The 19,305-nt window shown below is 44.6% G+C and overlaps 2 protein-coding genes across 4 annotated transcripts in view; one reads left to right on the forward strand and one right to left on the reverse strand.

Moving 5' to 3' along the window:
- The window catches only part of PUDP (pseudouridine 5'-phosphatase), a 186,223-nt gene extending 181,845 nt beyond the window's left edge, over nucleotides 1-4,378 (reverse strand). For both annotated transcript variants that reach the window (XR_010111200.1, XM_034951337.3), the window contains exon 1: nucleotides 435-4,378. Coding sequence is in view for 1 of the 2 variants with exons in the window: in XM_034951337.3 (XP_034807228.1) it covers nucleotides 435-495 (61 nt within the window). In the remaining variant the exon portion in view is untranslated. The remainder of the gene's footprint in view (nucleotides 1-434) is intronic.
- The window catches only part of STS (steroid sulfatase), a 216,293-nt gene that overhangs the window by 9,632 nt on the left and 187,356 nt on the right, over nucleotides 1-19,305 (forward strand). The window contains exon 1 of one of the 2 annotated variants that reach the window (XM_034951335.3): nucleotides 4-465. The exons of the other annotated variant lie outside the window; for it this stretch is intronic. The gene's annotated coding sequence lies outside the window, so the exon portion shown is untranslated. Of the gene's footprint in view, nucleotides 1-3; nucleotides 466-19,305 lie in introns of those variants that run through there. 2 annotated transcript variants of the gene reach the window in all.

The following is a 19,305-nucleotide window of genomic DNA, read 5'->3' on the forward strand; positions in this document are numbered from 1 at the left end:
CTAGTTTGCAGACGGGGAAGCTGAGGCTGGGCACCGCTCAAGGTCGCACGCATGCGTAACCGAAAAGAGAGCGCGGAGGTCCCGCCGCGCCTCGCTCTGAGGAGAGGACGCGGAGCCGCGCGCCCGCCCGGTGGACCCCAGGGACTGCTCCCACGTACTCCGGCCCCACGCGCGGGCCGCCGACCGGAAGCGGGTGCTGGGGCCGCGTAGACGCCGCGGCCACGCGCGCCCGCCAGCCCGGACATGGGCCCGCGGGCGCTCCTGGCCGCCGCCCGACTACGGGGCCAGCCGGGGGCAGAGCGCGCGGGAGCCCGAGCGTCCCTGCATGAACACCGCCCCGCCGCGGCCCCCCGGCCGTGACGTACCCCGCGCCGACCGTCCCCACGCCCACCCAAGACCGCCCTTACGGGAGGCGGCGGCTGCACACTACCCACCCAGAAGAAGTCCGTCCATGTCAAAGATGAGGTGGGTGACGGGCTGCGGGGGCGCCGCCATGGTGCCGCCTTCTGGGTCTGGGTGGGGGCGAGGAGGAAGTGCGCGCGCACCCGCCCGCCCCGCGCACGCGCACTCAGGACCTTCTCGCGCGCCCGGGGTCGCTCTGCGCACGCGCCTCCCGCGGCCCCTCGCCCGGCTCCGAGCCCGCGCGTCCTGGGCTGCCTAGTGGCGCTACGCGCACGCGCACCTTGGGCTTTCGCCGCAGCTGTAGCTGCAGACCCGGGATGCGGCGCGGGCCGGCGCTATATGTTTACCCGCATCAATTCCTCCTCACTTCACACCCGGAATCGGGCCAAGCTACTCAGCCAGCGGCTGCGCAGAGCCGAGGCCCTCGTCTGGGGACAAATTCAGTGCTTGAGTTTGGATCAGGGGTGTGAATGAGCAAGGAGGGACAGTACAAGGGGCTGTAGAGTGGGGAAAGGGGGTTGAAGATGCTCAGGGTGGTATCACTTCTAGCCATCAGGTTGCAGACAAATGGCCTTGGTCAGGAGGTCCCTGGGTGGGTTCGCCCGAGCCCCCAGTCCCTGGACCGTGGGTGGGTTTTTCTCAGTTTCGCTTGCCCGCCTCCCTGCGGTCCTGGACCAACCGGCAGCCGCGCACGCGCAGTGTGCGGAGAGGCTGCACAACCTCCGTGCCTGCATCTCTGAGCATCCCAGGCTGGTGCATTGTCCCAGAGCAAAGCCAAGCTGCTCAAGGAGGATGCTGAAATAATACTAACAGTCAACATGTCTTGCTGGTTATGCCTTCTTAGGTATCATCTGTCTTTTGGGCTGCTCTGAGTTTTCTTTCTTTTTTAACTTTTCAAATGCCACCTAAACAGCTTTCTTTTTTTTTTTTTCCCGTTTGCCATCGTCAAAAAAATACTTTTTTGTCCCTGTTTCTATTTCGTGTTCGTTTGTGTGGTATATTCACGTTTAAGGAAAAGGATTGGACCTTTTGAGAAGCGGAAATAGAATTTCAAGACTTTAAAAACGTGAGGGCGTGCTGGGCGCAGTGGCCCACACCTGTAATCCCAGTACTTAGGGAGGCAGAAGTGGGAGTTGGGGGAATAGTTTGAGCCCAGGAGTTTAAGAACTGCCTGGACAATATAGCGAGACCCTGTTCTCCACAAAAGGGGAAAAAGACAAAAAAAAAAGGTGTAAACATGAGAGTGTATTTCTAGTTTAGTGCAGACATAGTGGACAGGGGCATGCCTGGATTCAGCAAGAATTATTATCTATGATAGACAAAGTGCACCTGTGTCTGTTTCCTCCTGGGTAAAATGGAGGTGATAAAGGAGGTGAGGCAGGCCAAGCCCTTAGTACCAGTGCATAATATATAGTCAATAAAATTATGTGTTCTTAGAGGTGGTACTATAAGAGAGCTTCCCCCATTTAATGCAATCGTGATTTCCCTTTGAGGACACGGGATTTCAGAGAAGGCAATTTATGAGCAAATTAGGTAGGGACTTGCGCCTCAAATACAGTCGTTCGTGGTTTCTGTATTAGTTTACTACAGCTGCCATAATAATATACCACAGACTAAGTAACCTAAACAGCAGATGTGTATTGTGTCACAGATCTGGAGGCCAGAAGTCCTAGATCAAGATGTCAGCAGTCTTAATTCCTTCTGAGGGCTGTGAGGAAAGGACCTATTCCAGGTCTTTCTCCTCAGCTTGAACCTGCTTTCCTTTCCCTGTATCTTGTCCTATCGTCTTCCCTCTGTGTGTGTCTCTGTGTCCAAATTTTCTCCTTTTATAAGAACACCATTCTTATTGGACTAAGGACCACCCTAATAACTACATTTTAATTTGATTACCTCTGACAAGATCCTGTTTCCAAATAAGGTCACATTCTGAGGTAGTGGGGATGAGGACTCCAACATATATTTTTGGGAACACAATTCCATAATAGATGCATTGCACACACATAGCTGTGGTACCTACAGTAAGTATGACAGTATTTCCCACCTGGAGTCTGTAGAATTTTCCCTCCCAGTTTCCTTCCATTCTCTGGAAACAAATGGATGCACACATGTCAGAGTTACTGTTATTTTTTTGGTATTGTAACCACCTCACATTTCTGTTTAGTCATTAAATTAAAAAAGAATATTTTTCTTTTTTCTTTCTTCTTTTATGAGACAGAGTCTCACTCTGTCACCCAGGCTGGAGCACAGTGGCGCAATCTCTGCTCACTGCAGCCTCAGCCTCCTGGGTTCAAGTGATTCTCCTGCCTCAGCCTCCGGAGTAGCTGGGATTACAGGCGCCAGCCACCACACCCAGCTAATTTTTGTATTTTTTAGTAGAGATGGGGTTTTACCATGTTGGCCAGGCTGGTCTTGAACTCCTGACCTAGTGATCTGCCCGCCTCGGCTTCCCAAAGTGCTGGAATTACAGGCGTGAGCCACCGCCCCCGGCCAAAAAAGAGTATTTTTCAAAGGAAAAAAGGCCCCAGTGCCATTTTGACGAAATGGCAAAGCCTCACAGCGATTGTGGAAGAGACAGATTGGGAAATCGTAGATACTTCAGCTCTCCACAGATGTGAAAACATGCTTCACATTATGTTTTTATCAGTCTTATTTTCTACACTTTTCAGTAACATCACTTCTATGCATAAGATGGAAGACTCCTCTTTGCTTAAAAAAAAAAAAAACAAACTGAATGGTGAATGCTTCTCTGTCACAAGCTAGATTGGAAAAGAATGAAATTTTGTTCTAGCAATGTGGTTTGTACACATATAACAAGTTAGTTTTTAGCTTTTCATAATTCTCCAACAGCCAAAGATGGGCAGTTTCTATGCTGATGGGGATGCATTTCCTTCCATGAATTACAGTTTACTTTTGTACAATTGTGTTTTCCCCATTGGACAATAACTTACTTTTCCTGACAATTTTAAGACACAATAGAAATGATCCAGTAAACTACAGTACGATGGCATCAAAAGCACATTAACAATGGGACAAATAAACAGATGCTCTTCTTTCACACAACATGTAAACTTAAACATGCCATTTATTGCGTGTATGTATATGCCATCCTGTATGGAGTCTTAGCTTATTTCAACTTCCTTAGTTTGTTGTCCTGGTTCCTGTGTCTCTGTGATTTTGTTATCTGTTGTATTTGGTTTCCAGTCTGCTGTATCTGTTTTCTGTGAGCCCACTTTGCCCTGTTATTCTCTTTACTTTTCTAGGGGTACAAATCTTGCCCAGCGTAGATGGAGGGTAACAGGTTGGACTAGGGACCATCTTTCTCAGTGGCTGTACACAGTCTACTTTTCTTGATGATGCTTAGAGACCAGAAAGCTCTGACTTCATCTGATGGGGCCTGAATTTGAGCTCCTCATTGCAGACTTACCTGCCTTCTTCCCCTAGATAGCTGGCTTTGCAATGCTGACTTAGGAAGTCTCTTGCTTCAGAGGCACTGAATATTCTCACCCCTTCCCGCTGCTGCTTTCCTCCAAGCCCAGTGAGCTCTGGAAGGGAGCCTGACATAGATGGCTGAATTCGCCACTCCTGGCTTTGTACTCTCGGACATATCTGGTACTTTTGTCTGGGGAGGGTCATTGTTTTTGAGCCCCTTCACCATCAGAGTGCAAACTGGCTCTGAGCGAGAGGTCCAGTTTGCTTCTCTGCAGTGTTGGATAACAGATGTGGTCTGAACTGGCAGTGCCAGCATCCCCTGGGAGCTCACTAGAAATGCAGAATCCCAGCTGCCACCCCCAGACTGACCAACTCAGCATCTGCCTTTCAACCAGGGCATCCAATGGTCTAGACCATTGACCCCCTCCTGGGGTATACCAGCTACTTCATTGTGGGGAGGGGGCTTAGGATTATTATTATTATCGTTATTTTATTTATTCGTTTATTTTTTGAGATGGAGTCTCACTCTTTCGCCCAGGCTGGAGTACAGTGGCACGATCTTGGCTCACTGCAAGCTCCGCCTCTCGGGTTCACGCCGTTCTCCTGCCTCAGCCTCCCAAGTAGCTGGGACTACAGGCACCCGCCACTATGCCTGGCTAGTTTTTTGTATTTTTAGTAGAGACGGGGTTTCACCATGTTAGCCAGGATGGTCTCGATTTCCTGACCTTGCGATCCGCCCGCCTCAGCCTCCCAAAGTGCTGGGATTACAGGCGTGAGCCACCACGCCCGGCCAGGATTATTATTTTAATGTAAAGAAGTAGCAAATGTGTTAAGTTTACCAAGATTTATTTTTATTTTATTTTATTTTATTTTTTGAGACAGGATCTCACTGTGTTGCCCAGGGTGGAGTGCAGTGGTGTGAAGTCGGCTCACTGCAACTCCCCTCCTTCCGGGTTCAAGCGATCCTGTCACCTCAGCCTCCCAGGTAGCTGGGACTACAGGTGCCCACCGCCATGCCTAGCTAACTTGTGTATTTTTTAGTGGAGACGGGGTTTCACCATGTTGGCCAGGCTAGTCTCAAACTCCTGACCTCAAGTAATCCGCCCGCCTTGGCCTTCCAAAGTGCTGGAAGTACAGGCAGGAGCCATGGCACCCAGCCCTAACATTTAATATTTGTGTGAACACTGGCAAATGTTCTTGTGTCCTGGTCTTTTCTCCAGGTATCCTTGCAGGGAGGAGGGGAGACATCATTGCTCTCAACCATTTTATTTGATTTCAGCATAATGCAATGTACATATTAAGGTAAAGTGTATTTATGGCTTATATTATTTAATTTTTAAATCAACTGTCAAAAAATGGACAGAGGGATTAAAGACATGCCTATGAAAATAATAAAATGTAGCTTCCAGTTAATAACAAGAAAGTAGAAATTCCAGCATCAGCTTTATAGCCTTCACTAATGATTACAGATCATGTTTCATAATATCCGTAATGTTAGTGCCTAAGTAGACACACACTATTCTAAAATAGCACATGTGAAGGGAGGATGTGTGCTCCAAAAATGTGGAGAAGTGAAGCATGTGGTCAGACCTTACCATGCATTCGAATTTCCTCTGTCCTGCCAGGATTCTCACTGACTAGACATGACTGGACATCTGAGAGAGGGGCTCAGGCTTCATCACACCCCACCCTTTATCATCTCATTGTTCTGAGATTTAGGGCTCCTGACTCCAAACAGTTCCCTCCTTGCTTGCCCCTCTCTCCCTTTCTCCTTCCCTCCCTTTCTTTCCTCCTTCTCTCTTTCCCTGTCTTCCTTCCTGTCCTCCTCTTCGACTCCTTCCCTCTCTCCTTCCCTCCCTTCCTTTCCTCCTTCTCTCTTTTCCTGTCTTCCTTCCAGTTCTCCTCCTCCACTCTCTCCCTCTCTCATTCCTTCCCTTCCTTTCCTCCTGTCTTCCTCCTGTCCTCCTCCTTGACTCCTTCCCTCTCTCCTTCCCTCCCTTCCTTTCCTCCTCCTTCTCTCTTTCCCTGTTTTCCTTCCTGTTCTTCTCCTCCACTCTCTCCTTCCTTTCCTTCCTTTCCTCCTTCTCTCTTTTCCTGTCTTCCTTCCTGTCCTCCTCCGTGACTCCCTCACTCTCTGCTTCCTTCTCTTCCTTTCCTCCTTCTCTCTTTTCCTGTCTTCCTTCCTGTCCTCCTCAACTCCCTCCCTCTCTCCTTCCCTCCCTTCCTTTCCTCCTTCTCTCTTTTCCTGTCTTTCTTCCTGTCCTCCTCCTCCTCGACTCCTTCCCTCTCTCCTTCCCTCCCTTCCTTTCCTCCTTCTCTCTTTTTCTGTCTTCCTTCCTGTCCTCCTCCTCAACTCCCTCCCTCTCTGCTTCCTTCCCTTCCTTTCCTCCTTCTCTCTTTTCCTGTCTTCCTTCCTTCCTGTCCTCCTGCTCAACTCCCTCCCTCTCTGCTTCCTTCCCTTCCTTTCTTCTCTCTTTTCCTGTCTTCCTGTTCTCCTCCTAAACTCCCTCCCCCTCTCCTGCCCTCTCTCCCTCTTTTCCTTTTTTCTTTCCCTCCTGACGTTTCCTCTGGTGTAGCTCCCTCCCTCCAGGACCTGTGAGGGGTTTGTGCACCCATAATGGATACAAATGGGGATGTCAGCAACTTGGGCCTTTGCTGTGTCTTGTACCACATTCACAAAGAGGGGTACCCACTGGCCCTGCCTGCTGAAGCCTCTCTCCTTGAATGGAATCACAGCTGGAGCTCACCACGCAGAGTGCTGAGTGCCATCTCTAATGTGCGCCTTGCGTCGTCTCTGCTTCTGAATAAACCACATGCCCACCTGCAAGGCTCTGAGTTCCTGTCACATCTTATGCAAGTTGCTTAGTGCACTGGTCACTTCTCCGAAGTGTTTATAAAGGCCACATGCTGAGAGTCTGAGATGAAAGAGTGATTAGTTTATGGTTAAAGTTGGCTCATTGTTTCATAGCAACTGTTGTAATAGCCACCAGCCCTCAAATAATTACGATGTACTTACAACTTTATAAATGATCTCTTACTTCATTGACTCGGCAACTTTGCAAGGTAAACAATGGAATTCTTCTTCTTATAGAAATAAAGAAATGGAGCTTGAGGAAAGTCAGGTAGCTTGCCACAAGTCATATACCTGAAAACGATCAGGGTGGAGAGTTCAACCTCTGTTGGTCTTCCTTCCTCAAAAAGAGCCAAAAGGCAAAAACTATCTATTAATATGTTTCCTATATGTTTTCAAAATTTCTTATGTTGTATGTAAGCAATCAGGACCACAACGTGAATAGATAATATCAAAATCAAACACAGGAGTGAATGTGCAAATAAAGGGAAAAAAAGTATTCTAGAAAACACCAGCAAAAAAAAATAAGGAAAAGGAAGCTTCAAAAAATAAACAAGGAACATTTGTTTTCTTCAATTATGATGTCAGTATGGCATGTCAGCGATAACATGGTCCAACCAGTCATTTCTAGGATTGAAATTTTTCTCCTTTATTTTACTTGCACCCAACTCCTGTGCTGCTTGGTGCAAGCTAACATCTGGAGGGAACAGAAAGCTGGTTGCACAGCCTCTCCCTTCAGCTTCCCCATGATCACATAAGCCTGGAAAATGTGCTGAATGAGTCCTTGCCTCCTCAATTCACAGCCATGTGTTCACTTGAAACTCTCCCATTTCTGTGGTCAACGATGGTCTTCCCATTTTTTTTTTTTTAACACAACAGTTCCCAAACTTACTCAACAGGGACCATCACATATGCTCTTTAAAAAGAACATAATATCTCCTTCAAACACACTTTAGAAATACCAGACTACTGTTCAGCATAGGGTCCATTCTGACTTACATTCTGCCTCACCACCAACTTTCTTGAAGCAATCATTCAGTAAGGCTGTGGGATTTTGCCAAGTCAGCATGACACCAAACACATTGGAAAAGCAGACTAAATTTACAGAGTAAAATTCAGAGAATGAGAATCTTAGGTACCTCAAATAGTTAAGATTTTAAGAATCTTAAAGGGAACAGAATATGTTTATATGTATATATGTATACCATGCATATGTTATATAATATATATAAATAATATATTGGTGTGCATGATTTTTATAAACTTGAGGAAATGCCTTTATATATAACTTAAATATATTTAGTTTGTATATATTCACAAATGTATATGTTAAATATTATATTACAAATAATGCAACTGCATGGCTTTAAGAAAGTTAAGAAGAAAGGTGATTACAGTAGGTTCTCACTTGTTGGTAGGTTTTTGGAAACTGTGACTTTAAGCAAAGCCACATATAACAAAACCAATTTTTTTCTCATCAACTTTATAACAAAATGATGTTGAATGAAACAACCTGCTATATATCGTTCCTCTTAAAGTTGCAATTTCGGAGAATCAGCCAGGTATGGAGGCTCACGCCTATAATCTCAGCGCTTTGGGAGGCTGAGGCAGGTGGAATGCTTGAGCTCAGGAGTTCAAGACCAGCCTGGGCAACATGGTGAAACCCCATCTCTACAAAAAAAATACAAAAATTAGCTGGGTGTGATGGCATGCACCTGTTGTCCCAGCTACTTGGGGGGACTGAGGTGGGAGGATTGCTTAAGCCTGGGAGGTCGAGGCTGCAGTGAGCTCTGATCATGCCACTGCACTCCAGCCTGGTTGTCATAGTGAGAACCTATCTCAAAAAAAAAAAAAAATTCTGAGAATCTATTGACATTGTTAAGTGAGGAGTTATTGTATATATGATTTAAATTTATTACATATATACACACATATAGATGCATGCATGTGTGGGGTTTTTTATTTTTGGCTGGCTCTTGCTTCTCTTTGGATATATGTGTGGTTTTAACAAACTTCAGGTGAAAGGTCTTTATATATAATATATGTGTGTATATATATTTATATATAATTGCACAAGTTTGAGAGTTGTTTAATAGGCTAAGTGAAGTAGGTGGGTCAAACAGGTACAACACATGTATTTTCTTCTCTTGTGGGCACATTTCAATTGAATATGTTTATTGGCTGCTGTTGTATTAGTGCGTAAACAATAACATTTGGAAGCATCTATTTCAAGTCAATTTCCTAGGGCCATTTAAACCACTCTGAAAGAATCTTAGAGGCAATAAATTTCCATGACTCCTTCCTCCTGGTGTAAACTAGGATGCCAGTTAAAGAAAGGTAGTTTACTAGGACTTGGGTTTTGGTTTAATAATAAGGCTATAACTTGAAACATGGAAATGCAGTATAGCAAGGAGAAGGCTGTGATTAAATCTGCTCCTGAAAAATGGGAAGCGAATGATAATTAAAAACCACAAATATGCAAAAATACCTAGAAACTATTCATGATTTTTTGTGTTCCTTCTTTGATCTGCCCCCAACCATGTTCCATGTAACACACATAGGAGGAATTCTGGGGTTTTCCACATGTTTTTGCCCTTTCCTGTGCCATACCCTTTACTTTAATAGACAAGGAGGGGGTCCCCAAACCAGAGATTTGAGAGCACTTTTGGTGTTTTAATGTTTCTAGACTTTATGAAGCTGGCAAATGGCTTGGAGGAGAATAGTTGAGCCCACTGAATGTATACAGAGCTCACTGCTATTTGTCTTGTGCAGTAGTGGATGATGCAATAGGGAGACTATAAGCTGGATTCTGGGGCTCCAGGTCTCTTCCTTCTGCATGGCTAAGAGGAGAACCCTTCTGTGAGCACCGTGTTGCTCTCATCCCACTTGCCCAATTTGCATTGAGATGCTTGTTCCTTGATTCAGGGCCCTAATTATCAAGCCTCGATCTTTGCTCATGCGACTGCTGCCTGTCGAGTCTTTGAGAGTAAGTGTTCCCTTGCTTATCTTTGATTGCATGTGCCCTTCTTCTGTGGGACTCCAGGATTTCCCACCAACAGTCTCTCTAATGGGTTCTTTCTGGGTAGAGGCCCAAGTATGAAGACATGCCCAGTGTTAGCTTGAGGGTTCCTGTGCAATGCCTCTGATGGTTGGCACAGTTATAGGAATGTCAAACATCAGGTAGGTTCAACTCTGAACAATTTCATTAAGCATCTATGTGGATTCATATACCAAAGTCTGTGCTTTTCATGATCTTAAAGCACAGTAATTTTCATAGCTCGTAAAGTAAAATCTTTTCACTTCTGTCTTCTCAAAATTGCCAAAAAGGATCATCCATTTCTTTTGGCCAGGCACCATGCCCTGGGACATTATATCTAATCAATAAAGGGTTATTGATTAGAGGGGCCTGAGATGTATGCTTCTGCCTGCCTTACTGGTGAGAAAGCTGGTGCCCCAAGTGATTAAGCACTTTTTGGAGGTCATACAGCTAGTGGGTGCTGGAATCAGAATGCCATGTCTGTCTGACTCCAAAGTCCTCCATCCACATATCAAGACAAATTATTCTGGGAAATATTTATTGTAACAGGATACTCATTTGACAGCATCGTGAAATGAGATGGAAAAAAATGGCATCCTGTAGGAATTTCCCATGTAGATAACCAGGAACCCTATGGATCTCTGGCCTCACAGCAAGGAGAGAAGTGGGGGCTTATGAAGAGGTTTCTGTGGCATTATAGCCCTGCCTCCTCCCCAGTGGAGTTAGGCTTTCTTTTTTCTTGTTTCCTAAATGAAATAAAAACAAATGACATGGCATGCATCTCTTTTAGCCTCAGTCCAATGTTGAGGCTTCAGCGACACTCCTCAGAGAGGTCGATATTTGATTGTGCATCTCTTGGGGGACCTAGGTGGGTGGCACCTGATCCCTGCCTGATCTGCTCTAGAGACTTCTGATCTCGAGGACTAGGGGGAGTTGATTTAGGTTGCACTTCCAGAGTCCCTCAAACAAATATGCATAACCAGATAACCTTAATGATTTGGACTTTTGCCCCACAAAATCTGCTGGGATGAGGAGGAAACTCCAGCAGAGAGGCACCACTTGAAAACCAGTTGGAGGAAGAGACAACATCGCCCGCATCTCAGGAGTTGCAAATGGGGGTGATCCAGCTGTCCTGGCTTCCAAGAACTTAAGAAAATGCCCTTCAGCTTTGCCTGAAATCTTCACATGACAGGACCAGTGAGAGAAGAACAAACCTTCTGCTCCTTTTCGCCTTCCTTTCCTGCTACTCTCCAGGTGGAGGGATCAGTAACCACAGCAGGGGGAATGAGGGAGGATGACAGTTGAGAAAGCCAGAAGCTTCCCCGTGTGTGCCCTCTGTTTCAGGACCATGAAAAGCATGCCTTAGCTGGGGGTAGGGTGGGGAGGAAGGGAAGTCTTACTCTGGAATTAAAGCTGCAGAGATTTAGCCTTTCATTCGACATTTAACTTTGATCTTGAAAGCATTCAGTGACCAGAAACATCATGTGATGTGCTGGAATTTTGACCACTAGCTGGTATAAGACATTTCTGCAATGAGTAAGTTTTACAGAGACCCTGGGAGACAAAACATGGCCTTTTGGTAAAATCCGAGTCGTATTTATTCATGTTAAAATACTTTTCAGGTTTCAGCATGCCCAAATCCTTAGTTATTATTAAGACTAGAAAATGGGCTAACACTGCTACTTTATATATTATTTGAGTGCCTACTGAGAGCCAGAGGCACACAAAATAATTAGAAATAAGCAATTTTTTATTTATAGAAGCAAAGACTCAGATTAGGCTTTTTTTTTTTCTTTCTCCCTTTCCTTTTTCCCTAAATGCTGTAAAAACAAACAACACGAGGAAACTAATAAAAGAGAAACACTGGAGGTTATTTTTCCTGGGGTATGATTTTCCCCCAAGGTGTGTGGTCAGAAGACTGCCTGCTGTTTCATCAGCGTTGATGGGACACCTCCCTGCTGAGTGGTAGCCCTGCTCATTGCCCAACCCTGTGGTATTGACACAGAGAATGAATTCCTTGGGGCTCTTGGCACTGTATTGTATGTGTAACTCACGTAACAAACAGGCTGGCAAGGCTTAGGCACATCAGGCTCTCCACAGATCATTAAAAACAAAACCCTTGCTCTTCTCATCCTAAAACCACGTCCTATGTTGTTCATCGAAAAAATAATCATCACTGTTTGTCTGTCCCACCCCACCATTATATAGCCTCCCTCTTCTTCCTCAACACATGCTCCCTTTCCTTGCTGCGCACCATGCAATGCAAAATTCAGTGCCTACAGGAAGTGCTCTCCGTGAACTCCTGATTGTTTTCCAGGTTAGGGAGTCAATAGGTGAATAAGAATTGCAGTTAAGTATTCAGGGCTGGCACCCAAAGCTCCTCCAAAGTGATGAGTTGGTGAAGGAAGTCCAGCTTCCCTCTGAGTGATGTTAAAAATGTGTGGGGCACTGGGGGAGAGGAAGGCCAGGTGGAGAAATACATGCAGTTAAATAACTTTTTTATGATAGATTCGCTGATTACTCAGTGATGACTTTATTGCCAATGATGCTCCAATATAACTGCCCAGGCTGTCAAATGATTATTCACACACGATGAGCGTTCGGCTGGGATACTTGTCCAATGTGATGGTATGAAAAGCTGTTTGAGATCCTTGAAGGAGACGTACAAAGTGTCTTGAGTCTTCCAGTAAAGAGCCCTCTCTGAAAGCCTTGTAAGAACTGGTGAGTTACATTTTTAATATGATTATTATTTTTTCTTCTCTGCTGCTAAGATATTGGGATACGTGATGACAGAAAATTGTTTACGGGGAATATTTACTTTAGTTGCACTGCTTCAAAGGAAGTCTAAAGGTTTCTATTTATTTCCCTTCCTGGAATAGCCCAAGAGCAGCATGTTAAGAGTTAATTGAATAAGTAGAAGAGCCAAGTCTTTGCTCTGGGAGGCGGAGTTTTAAATTCTCTTCTGTGGGACTGATCAAAGTTTATACATTTTTTATCTGTAGTGTTACATTAAAGAAAATATCTGTAAAACCACCTACAACAATTTATCTAATATGTTTTCATTTGCTCATTTGCCCTGAAACAAGGCTGTCTATAAGGAGAAGAAAGTAATTGCCAAATAGTTTGTCTTTGTGGATTAGAGTGGTAGTTTGAAAACACAAGCTTGGTATAAAGAATACTGGAGTTTAAAGGAAAGAATCCTAAAAGGAAATGAGCAAAGGAAGTGGTGGATTTTGTGCTATAGTTTACACAAAAGAGAAATTAAATCAATTAACCTCATATATGAAAATACTGGACCCACTGCTTCTGAGTTAGATACGATGTCTATGCGGGAGATGTCTTTGCCATCCAATGCATTCCCTGAAAGATTGGCATGATTTTAAGCTTTCAACTTACTGCTTTTCTAAAGGATGAATTTGAGAAGGAATTAACAGTTGTTTCACTCTTTTTCATTGTAAATATACAGATTCAATATCTATAATGTTAATATGTATGTATCCTAAAGAGTGGAAATACGTATCCTAAAGAGTGGAAAAAGAACATACATGCCTACTTCTAGAGGGGCATACACGTAGATCTCTCAGTTTATCCTCAGGACCATGCATGGAGTCAAATGTTTCTTTTTGTTTTTTCTTTTTTTTGAGATGGAGTCTCGACCTGTCTCCCAGGCTAGAGTGCAGTGGTGCGATCTCAGCTTACCACAACCTCCACCTCCTGGGTTCCAGCAATTCTTCTGCCTCAGCCTCCCGAGTAGCTAGGATTACAGGCATGTGCCACTATGCCTGGCTAATTTTTTTTTTTTGTATTTTTAGTAGAGATGGGGTTTTGCCATGTTGGCCAGGCTGGTCTCAAACTCCTGACCTCAAGTGATCTGACTGCCTAGGCCTCCCGAAGTGTTGGGATTACATGCATGAGCCACTGCATCCGGCTGAAGCCAAATGTTTCTTAACAGGCTATGTTGATTTTAAGATGTGGTGTTTATTACTGCACTTTTTACAGTATACTTGTGTATGTAAGATCATCTCTATAGAAGAACTAGGTTAACTGAAGAATGGGTATGTAGTTCAGAGATCAGTTACTGTTTTCTGAAAATTTATATTAATTGCAGAAAATGAACATCCAAAAACAATTTAACTTTTGCAATGCATGCTGTACATAATCTAGTAATTATGAACCAACCAAATGGATGATTTTTTCCCCAAAGAGAGATGCTAAGAAATTCCTTTGATCTCTTTCAAGTAAACTCTCTGTTATCTTATGAGCAATTATAATGAATTAAGATGTCCAGTTCATGCTTACTTTACTTCTTATCAGAGTATCAACATATTTCATGTACACATCAGTTTTGTCTTCTGTGCCAACCCGAGAAGATTGAGTTGGAGGAATGTTAGAAATAATTTTCACTGAAAATAATATCACTAAAAGTGTTAAAATTATTTTACAGAAAGTTTGCTCCATTTCATGTCATTTACTGTAGGTACTCTTTGTCTCAAAGAACACATGATAATGCTTTACTGAGTACCCTGTGAGTTGGTGTCTATAGTGACATTACTATTTGCCAACTGAGAAATTGCCCCATATTCATTTATAATGAGATTATCACATCACAGCTGATATCAGGAGACAGAAATCTAAAAGCTTTCAGTGCATGAAAAAAAGATAATAATGACTCCTCTTTGCATTAAAAACCTAAATAGTAGATGTTGAGCATCCCTTAAAAGCTTGAATAAAATAAGCATTAAGAGTTTATGGCCAGAAGTCCTAAGCCATGCTTTCTAGACCAGGTTCTGTCACCATTGTTTTGTTTCCATCTTGTCTTCTCCTTAAAATTCGAGCCTTGGTTGGAAATTAACCCCTGTCAAACTTGGCCACTGAGTCAACAAGAACTTCCCCAGTGCCCCAGAGACACAGGTAACAGAGGATGTAGCAATGATGAAGCAGAAGTCCAGTCTCACCTCAGGTGTTTTCTGTGAAGGAAAACAAGCAGTATAAATACTGCAAGTATCAATGTCAATAATAATTAAATGCTTATTATGAGAAGGAAGTGCAGGGCAGAGACTTGGCACAGGGCTAATTAGGAGAAGCACCTTCAACTGTGAGGTCTGGGAGAAAGCCCAGGGGGATGGAACAGAGATGGCTTAGGGTCCTGGGTTCCTCTTGGCGGTTCCAAGACTGGGAGATTTTTAGTTTAGAGATAGAGACTGGGACGTTCTCTTTCACAATGAATTTGTCTATCCAGCGATTCCCCACGGAGGCACTGTTGGTACGTGGGGCTGGGTGATTCCTTGCTGTAGGGGCTGTCCAGTGCGTGGTAGGATGCAGCAACCCACAATATCTCCAGATGTTGCCAAATGTCTCCTGGTAGGTAAAATCATCCTCCCGGCTGACAATCTCTGGCCTGAAATAAGCATTTAAAATGTGTAAGACTGGCCGGGCGCAGTGGCTCACGCCTGTAATCCCAGCACTTTGGGAGGCGGAGGCAGGTGGATCACGAGGTCAGGAGTTTGAGACCAGCTGGGCCAACATGGTGAAACCCCGTCTATACTAAAAATAAAAAAAAAAAAAAATTAGCTGGGCCTGGTGGCGCGCGCCTGTAATCTCGGCTACTCAGGAGGCTGAGGCAGGAGAATTGCTTGAACCCGGGATGCAGACGTTGCAGTGAGCCGAGATCACACCACTGCACTCCAGCCTGGGCGACAGAGTAAGACTCCGTCTCAAAAAAAAAAAATGCATGAGACAGAGCTTACTTAGAGCAGGGTTTTTCAACCTCAGCACTGCAGACATTTGGGGCTGGGTCACTCTCTGGTGGTGGCTGTCCTGTGCACCATAGGGTGCTGGGCATTATCCCTGTGCTCCACCCAGCAGATGCCAGCAGCACCTCCCACCCACTGCTAAGTTATAGCATCCAAGCTTGTCTCCAGATATTACCAGATGTTTCTTGGGTTGCAACACTGTCTCTTGTGTAGAATCACCAAATTGGAAACAGATAAGAACTGGCATCTGGGATCACAGAAGAGGTGTGGAGATCACTGTTTTGAGTCTGTTCTCAGCTCTTCTTCCAGCTGGCCAGGCAGCTCTGTGTTTTTGCTAGAGCTTGTCACAGCTGGTTTGACCTGGGTCATTGGGCAAGCATTCCCTGGGTCTCAACTTGTCACCTCTTCTGCCTATGAGGAAACTCTGGAGCTATCCACATCCAAGTGACTTGGCCAAGGTTCTGTTCAGCATAGGTGGCTTTTCCAGTACCTGACTTCTTAGCCCACAGGACTTTACCACTTCTTTTCAAATCTTGCCTTCAGAAATGTAGGTTTGCAATCCTTTGTCCATAACCAAAAATAGAAAAGAAAAACATTGAAAACCCAGAGTTTTTCTAACATACTTGGCAGTGACACCAGCTCGAACCAACTAACATAAAACTAACATAAAGTGAAAAGTCTTCATTCATCCCACAGATTGTGGGTATTCATTTTGTTTCACTGCAGAACTTTTTTTAGATAGGGTCTCATTCTGTCACCAGGATGAAGTGCATTGGCTCGATCTCAGCTCACTGCAATCTCTGCATCCTTGGTTCAAACGATTCTCCCACCTCAGCCTCCCCAGTATCTGGGACTACAGGTGCCCACCATCATGCTCAGCTGATTTTTTTTTGTATTTTTTGGTAGAGACGGGGTTTTACCATGTTGGCCAGGCTGGTCTTAAACTCCTGACCTCAGGTGATCTGCTCACCTCTGCCTCCCAAAGTGCTGGGATTACAGGTGTCAGCTACTGCGCCCAGCCTCACTGCAAAACTGTTAACATGGGTGACCACAGGCTGCTGTCCAAGACTTCGCTTGAGCTATTATATATGACATGAGATATTCACCATTACCTTGTAAAACCCAAAACATTCTGCATTCTGACACACACCTTTTCTCAAAAGTTTCCATCTCAAGACTATGGGCCTGAGAATGTAATTGCAAGTGGAAAAGGGTTCATTCTTAACTTCTTGTGACCTTGACCACCCGATGGTGCTGTTGTTTTTTGGTTTATGGTATCATCATGTGCTTCTGTGTGTCCTCGGATGCAGCTTCCATTATGTAAAACCTCCTTCCTTTTCTGTACTCTCTAAGCTTTAGAATAACCTGAGAACACTCAGGAACTGAAATTGAGCCAGAAAAGCTGGGCAGAATAGCTGTGTCATTTGGTTCTGGGCCCACTTGTAAGTAGCTCCCAGCCCCCACTTCCCAGCCAATTACCTAAGATGCAAAGAACCATTTACACAAATCTGGGGGACAGAGTGACCAGGCCTGGGGCCTCTATGGCTTGGGGCTATTAAACCAAAAGACATTTCTTCATTTTTGAAAGGCTAAATTCCATTTTAAAAAAAGAAGAAAAAAGTACAAGCATGGTGGCTCTCACGCCTGTAATCCCAGCACTTCAGGAGGCTGAGGTGGGTGGATTGCTTGAGTCTAGGAATTCAAGAGTGGCCTGGGCAACATGGCAAAACCCCATCTTTACAAAAACACACACACACACACAAAAAGAAGAGTCAGATGTGGTGTCACATGCCTGTAATCCCAGCTACCTGGGAGGCTGAGGTGGGAGGACAGCTTGAGTCTGGCAGGTTGAGGCTGCAGTGAGCACTGATTGTACCATTGCACTCTAGCCTGGGCAACAGAGCAAGACCCTCTCTCAACAATGAAAAATAAACAAACAAAAACAACTACCAAGTCCTTATTTGGTTTGTTAAAAAGAAAGCAAAATTGTTCTTTATTGAGTATGGGTACATCTGGGACAGAATTTCTCATCCTCTGCACACTAGATATTTGGGGCAGGATAATTCCCTTTTGTGGGATGGACTGTCCTATGCAGTGTGGGGTGTTAGTGGCTTTGCTGGACTGTGATGGCCAATATCTACCTTCCAGCTGTGACAGCCAAAAATGACTCCAGACATTGTCTAACATTCCCTGGAATGCACAATCACCCCTGGTTCAGAACCACTGGTCTAGAAAAAGCATTTTAAAAGGAGTAACAGGCTGGGCATGGTGGCTCACATCTGTAGTCACAATGTGTTGGGAGTCCAAGGAGGGCGAGGAGATTGAGACCAGGAGTTCGAGGCCAGCCTGGACAACTCTGTTTCTACAAAAAGTAAAAAAATAAAAAATCAGCCAGGTGTGGTGGCTCACACCTGTAGTCCCAGCGACTTGGGAGGCTGAAGTAGGAGGATCCCTTGAGCCTAGGAGTTTGAGGTTGCCATGAGCTGTGATCACACCACTGCACTCCAACTGGGTAACAGAGTGAGATCCTGTCTCTAAAAATAAAATAATAATAAAATAAAAATAGTAATGCAAAGCTTCGACTTAATCAGGATTCTCTGCCTTGATACTATTGACATTTGAGGCCAGATCATTCTCTGTTGTCAGGAACTGTTCTGTCCACGCTTAGTAGCATCTCTGGCCTCTGCTCACTGGATGACAATAGCACTGTCCATAAGTTGTAACAACCAAAAATATCTTCAGACATTGCCAATGTCCCCCGGGGGTCAAATTGGGCCCTGGCAAGAACCACTGGTCTAGGCTAGTGCCGTAGTCTACAGAGTCACATTACTTTAACTTTGTGTGGTGCCTCATATTTTACAGAAAGCATTTTCTCTTTCTCTCTGTCGCTGTCTTTTTTTTTTTTTTTTTTAATTGAGACAGGGTCTTGCTCTGTCATCCAGGCTGTAGTGCAGTGGCATGATTACGGCTCGCTGCACCCTCAGCCTCCCAGGCTCAATCGACCCGCCCATCTCAGCCTTCTAAGTAGCTAGGGCTACAGGTGCACACCACCACACCTGACTAATTTTTGTATTCTTTGTAGAATCGGGGTCTCATCACATTGCCCAGGCTGATCTTGAACTCCTAGGCTCAAGTGACCCACCTGCCTTGGCCTCCCAAAGTGCTGGGATTACAGGCATAAGCCATCGTGTCTGGCTGCATTATCTTATATTTTGCTTCACTTAATACTTTTCTCTTTCAACCCTGTGAGGTATTTTTGAGTCCCATTTTTGTCGGTGGGAAAACTAACCCCAGCAATCTATACAGTGTGTCACAGAGTTTTGTTTGTACCCTGCCATGTTGCCAGATATCACATGGATGACTCAAGTATGGGGATATGCAAAGCCATTTGTCTTAATTGGCAGACAGGATCATATAAAATAATTTACATGATACTAAGTAGACACCACAGTTAGCAATATGAAATGGATTCCAGGAACTTCCAATTGCAAATTAGCTCATGTGACTGATGAATTACTTAATCTAGGAGGTTATAGCTGCAGGTGCCTAGAGCTTGCAGGTTGCATGACTCAGAAGATTTTTAGTTGGACATGATGGAGACCCAGTGCAACCTTGCTCCAACCTAGAAAGAGATTTTTCAGTTGCATATGTGGGAAGTTCATAGAATCAAAGAGAAAACCACTAACCAGGAACGGTTGTCTTCAAGACCAGCTGAAAATTCTTTGTAAGCCTGATTGACATGACGCATAGCTACTACCTATGGCTCCAGATAGAAGCCATCACTGTATTTGAAAACACTTGGTTTTACATTCTGGTTAAGTTGTATAGTGTTG

The sequence above is a fragment of the Pan paniscus genome, chromosome X (genome assembly GCF_029289425.2).
Source record: "Pan paniscus chromosome X, NHGRI_mPanPan1-v2.0_pri, whole genome shotgun sequence".
NCBI classification, from domain to species: Eukaryota; Metazoa; Chordata; class Mammalia; order Primates; family Hominidae; genus Pan; species Pan paniscus.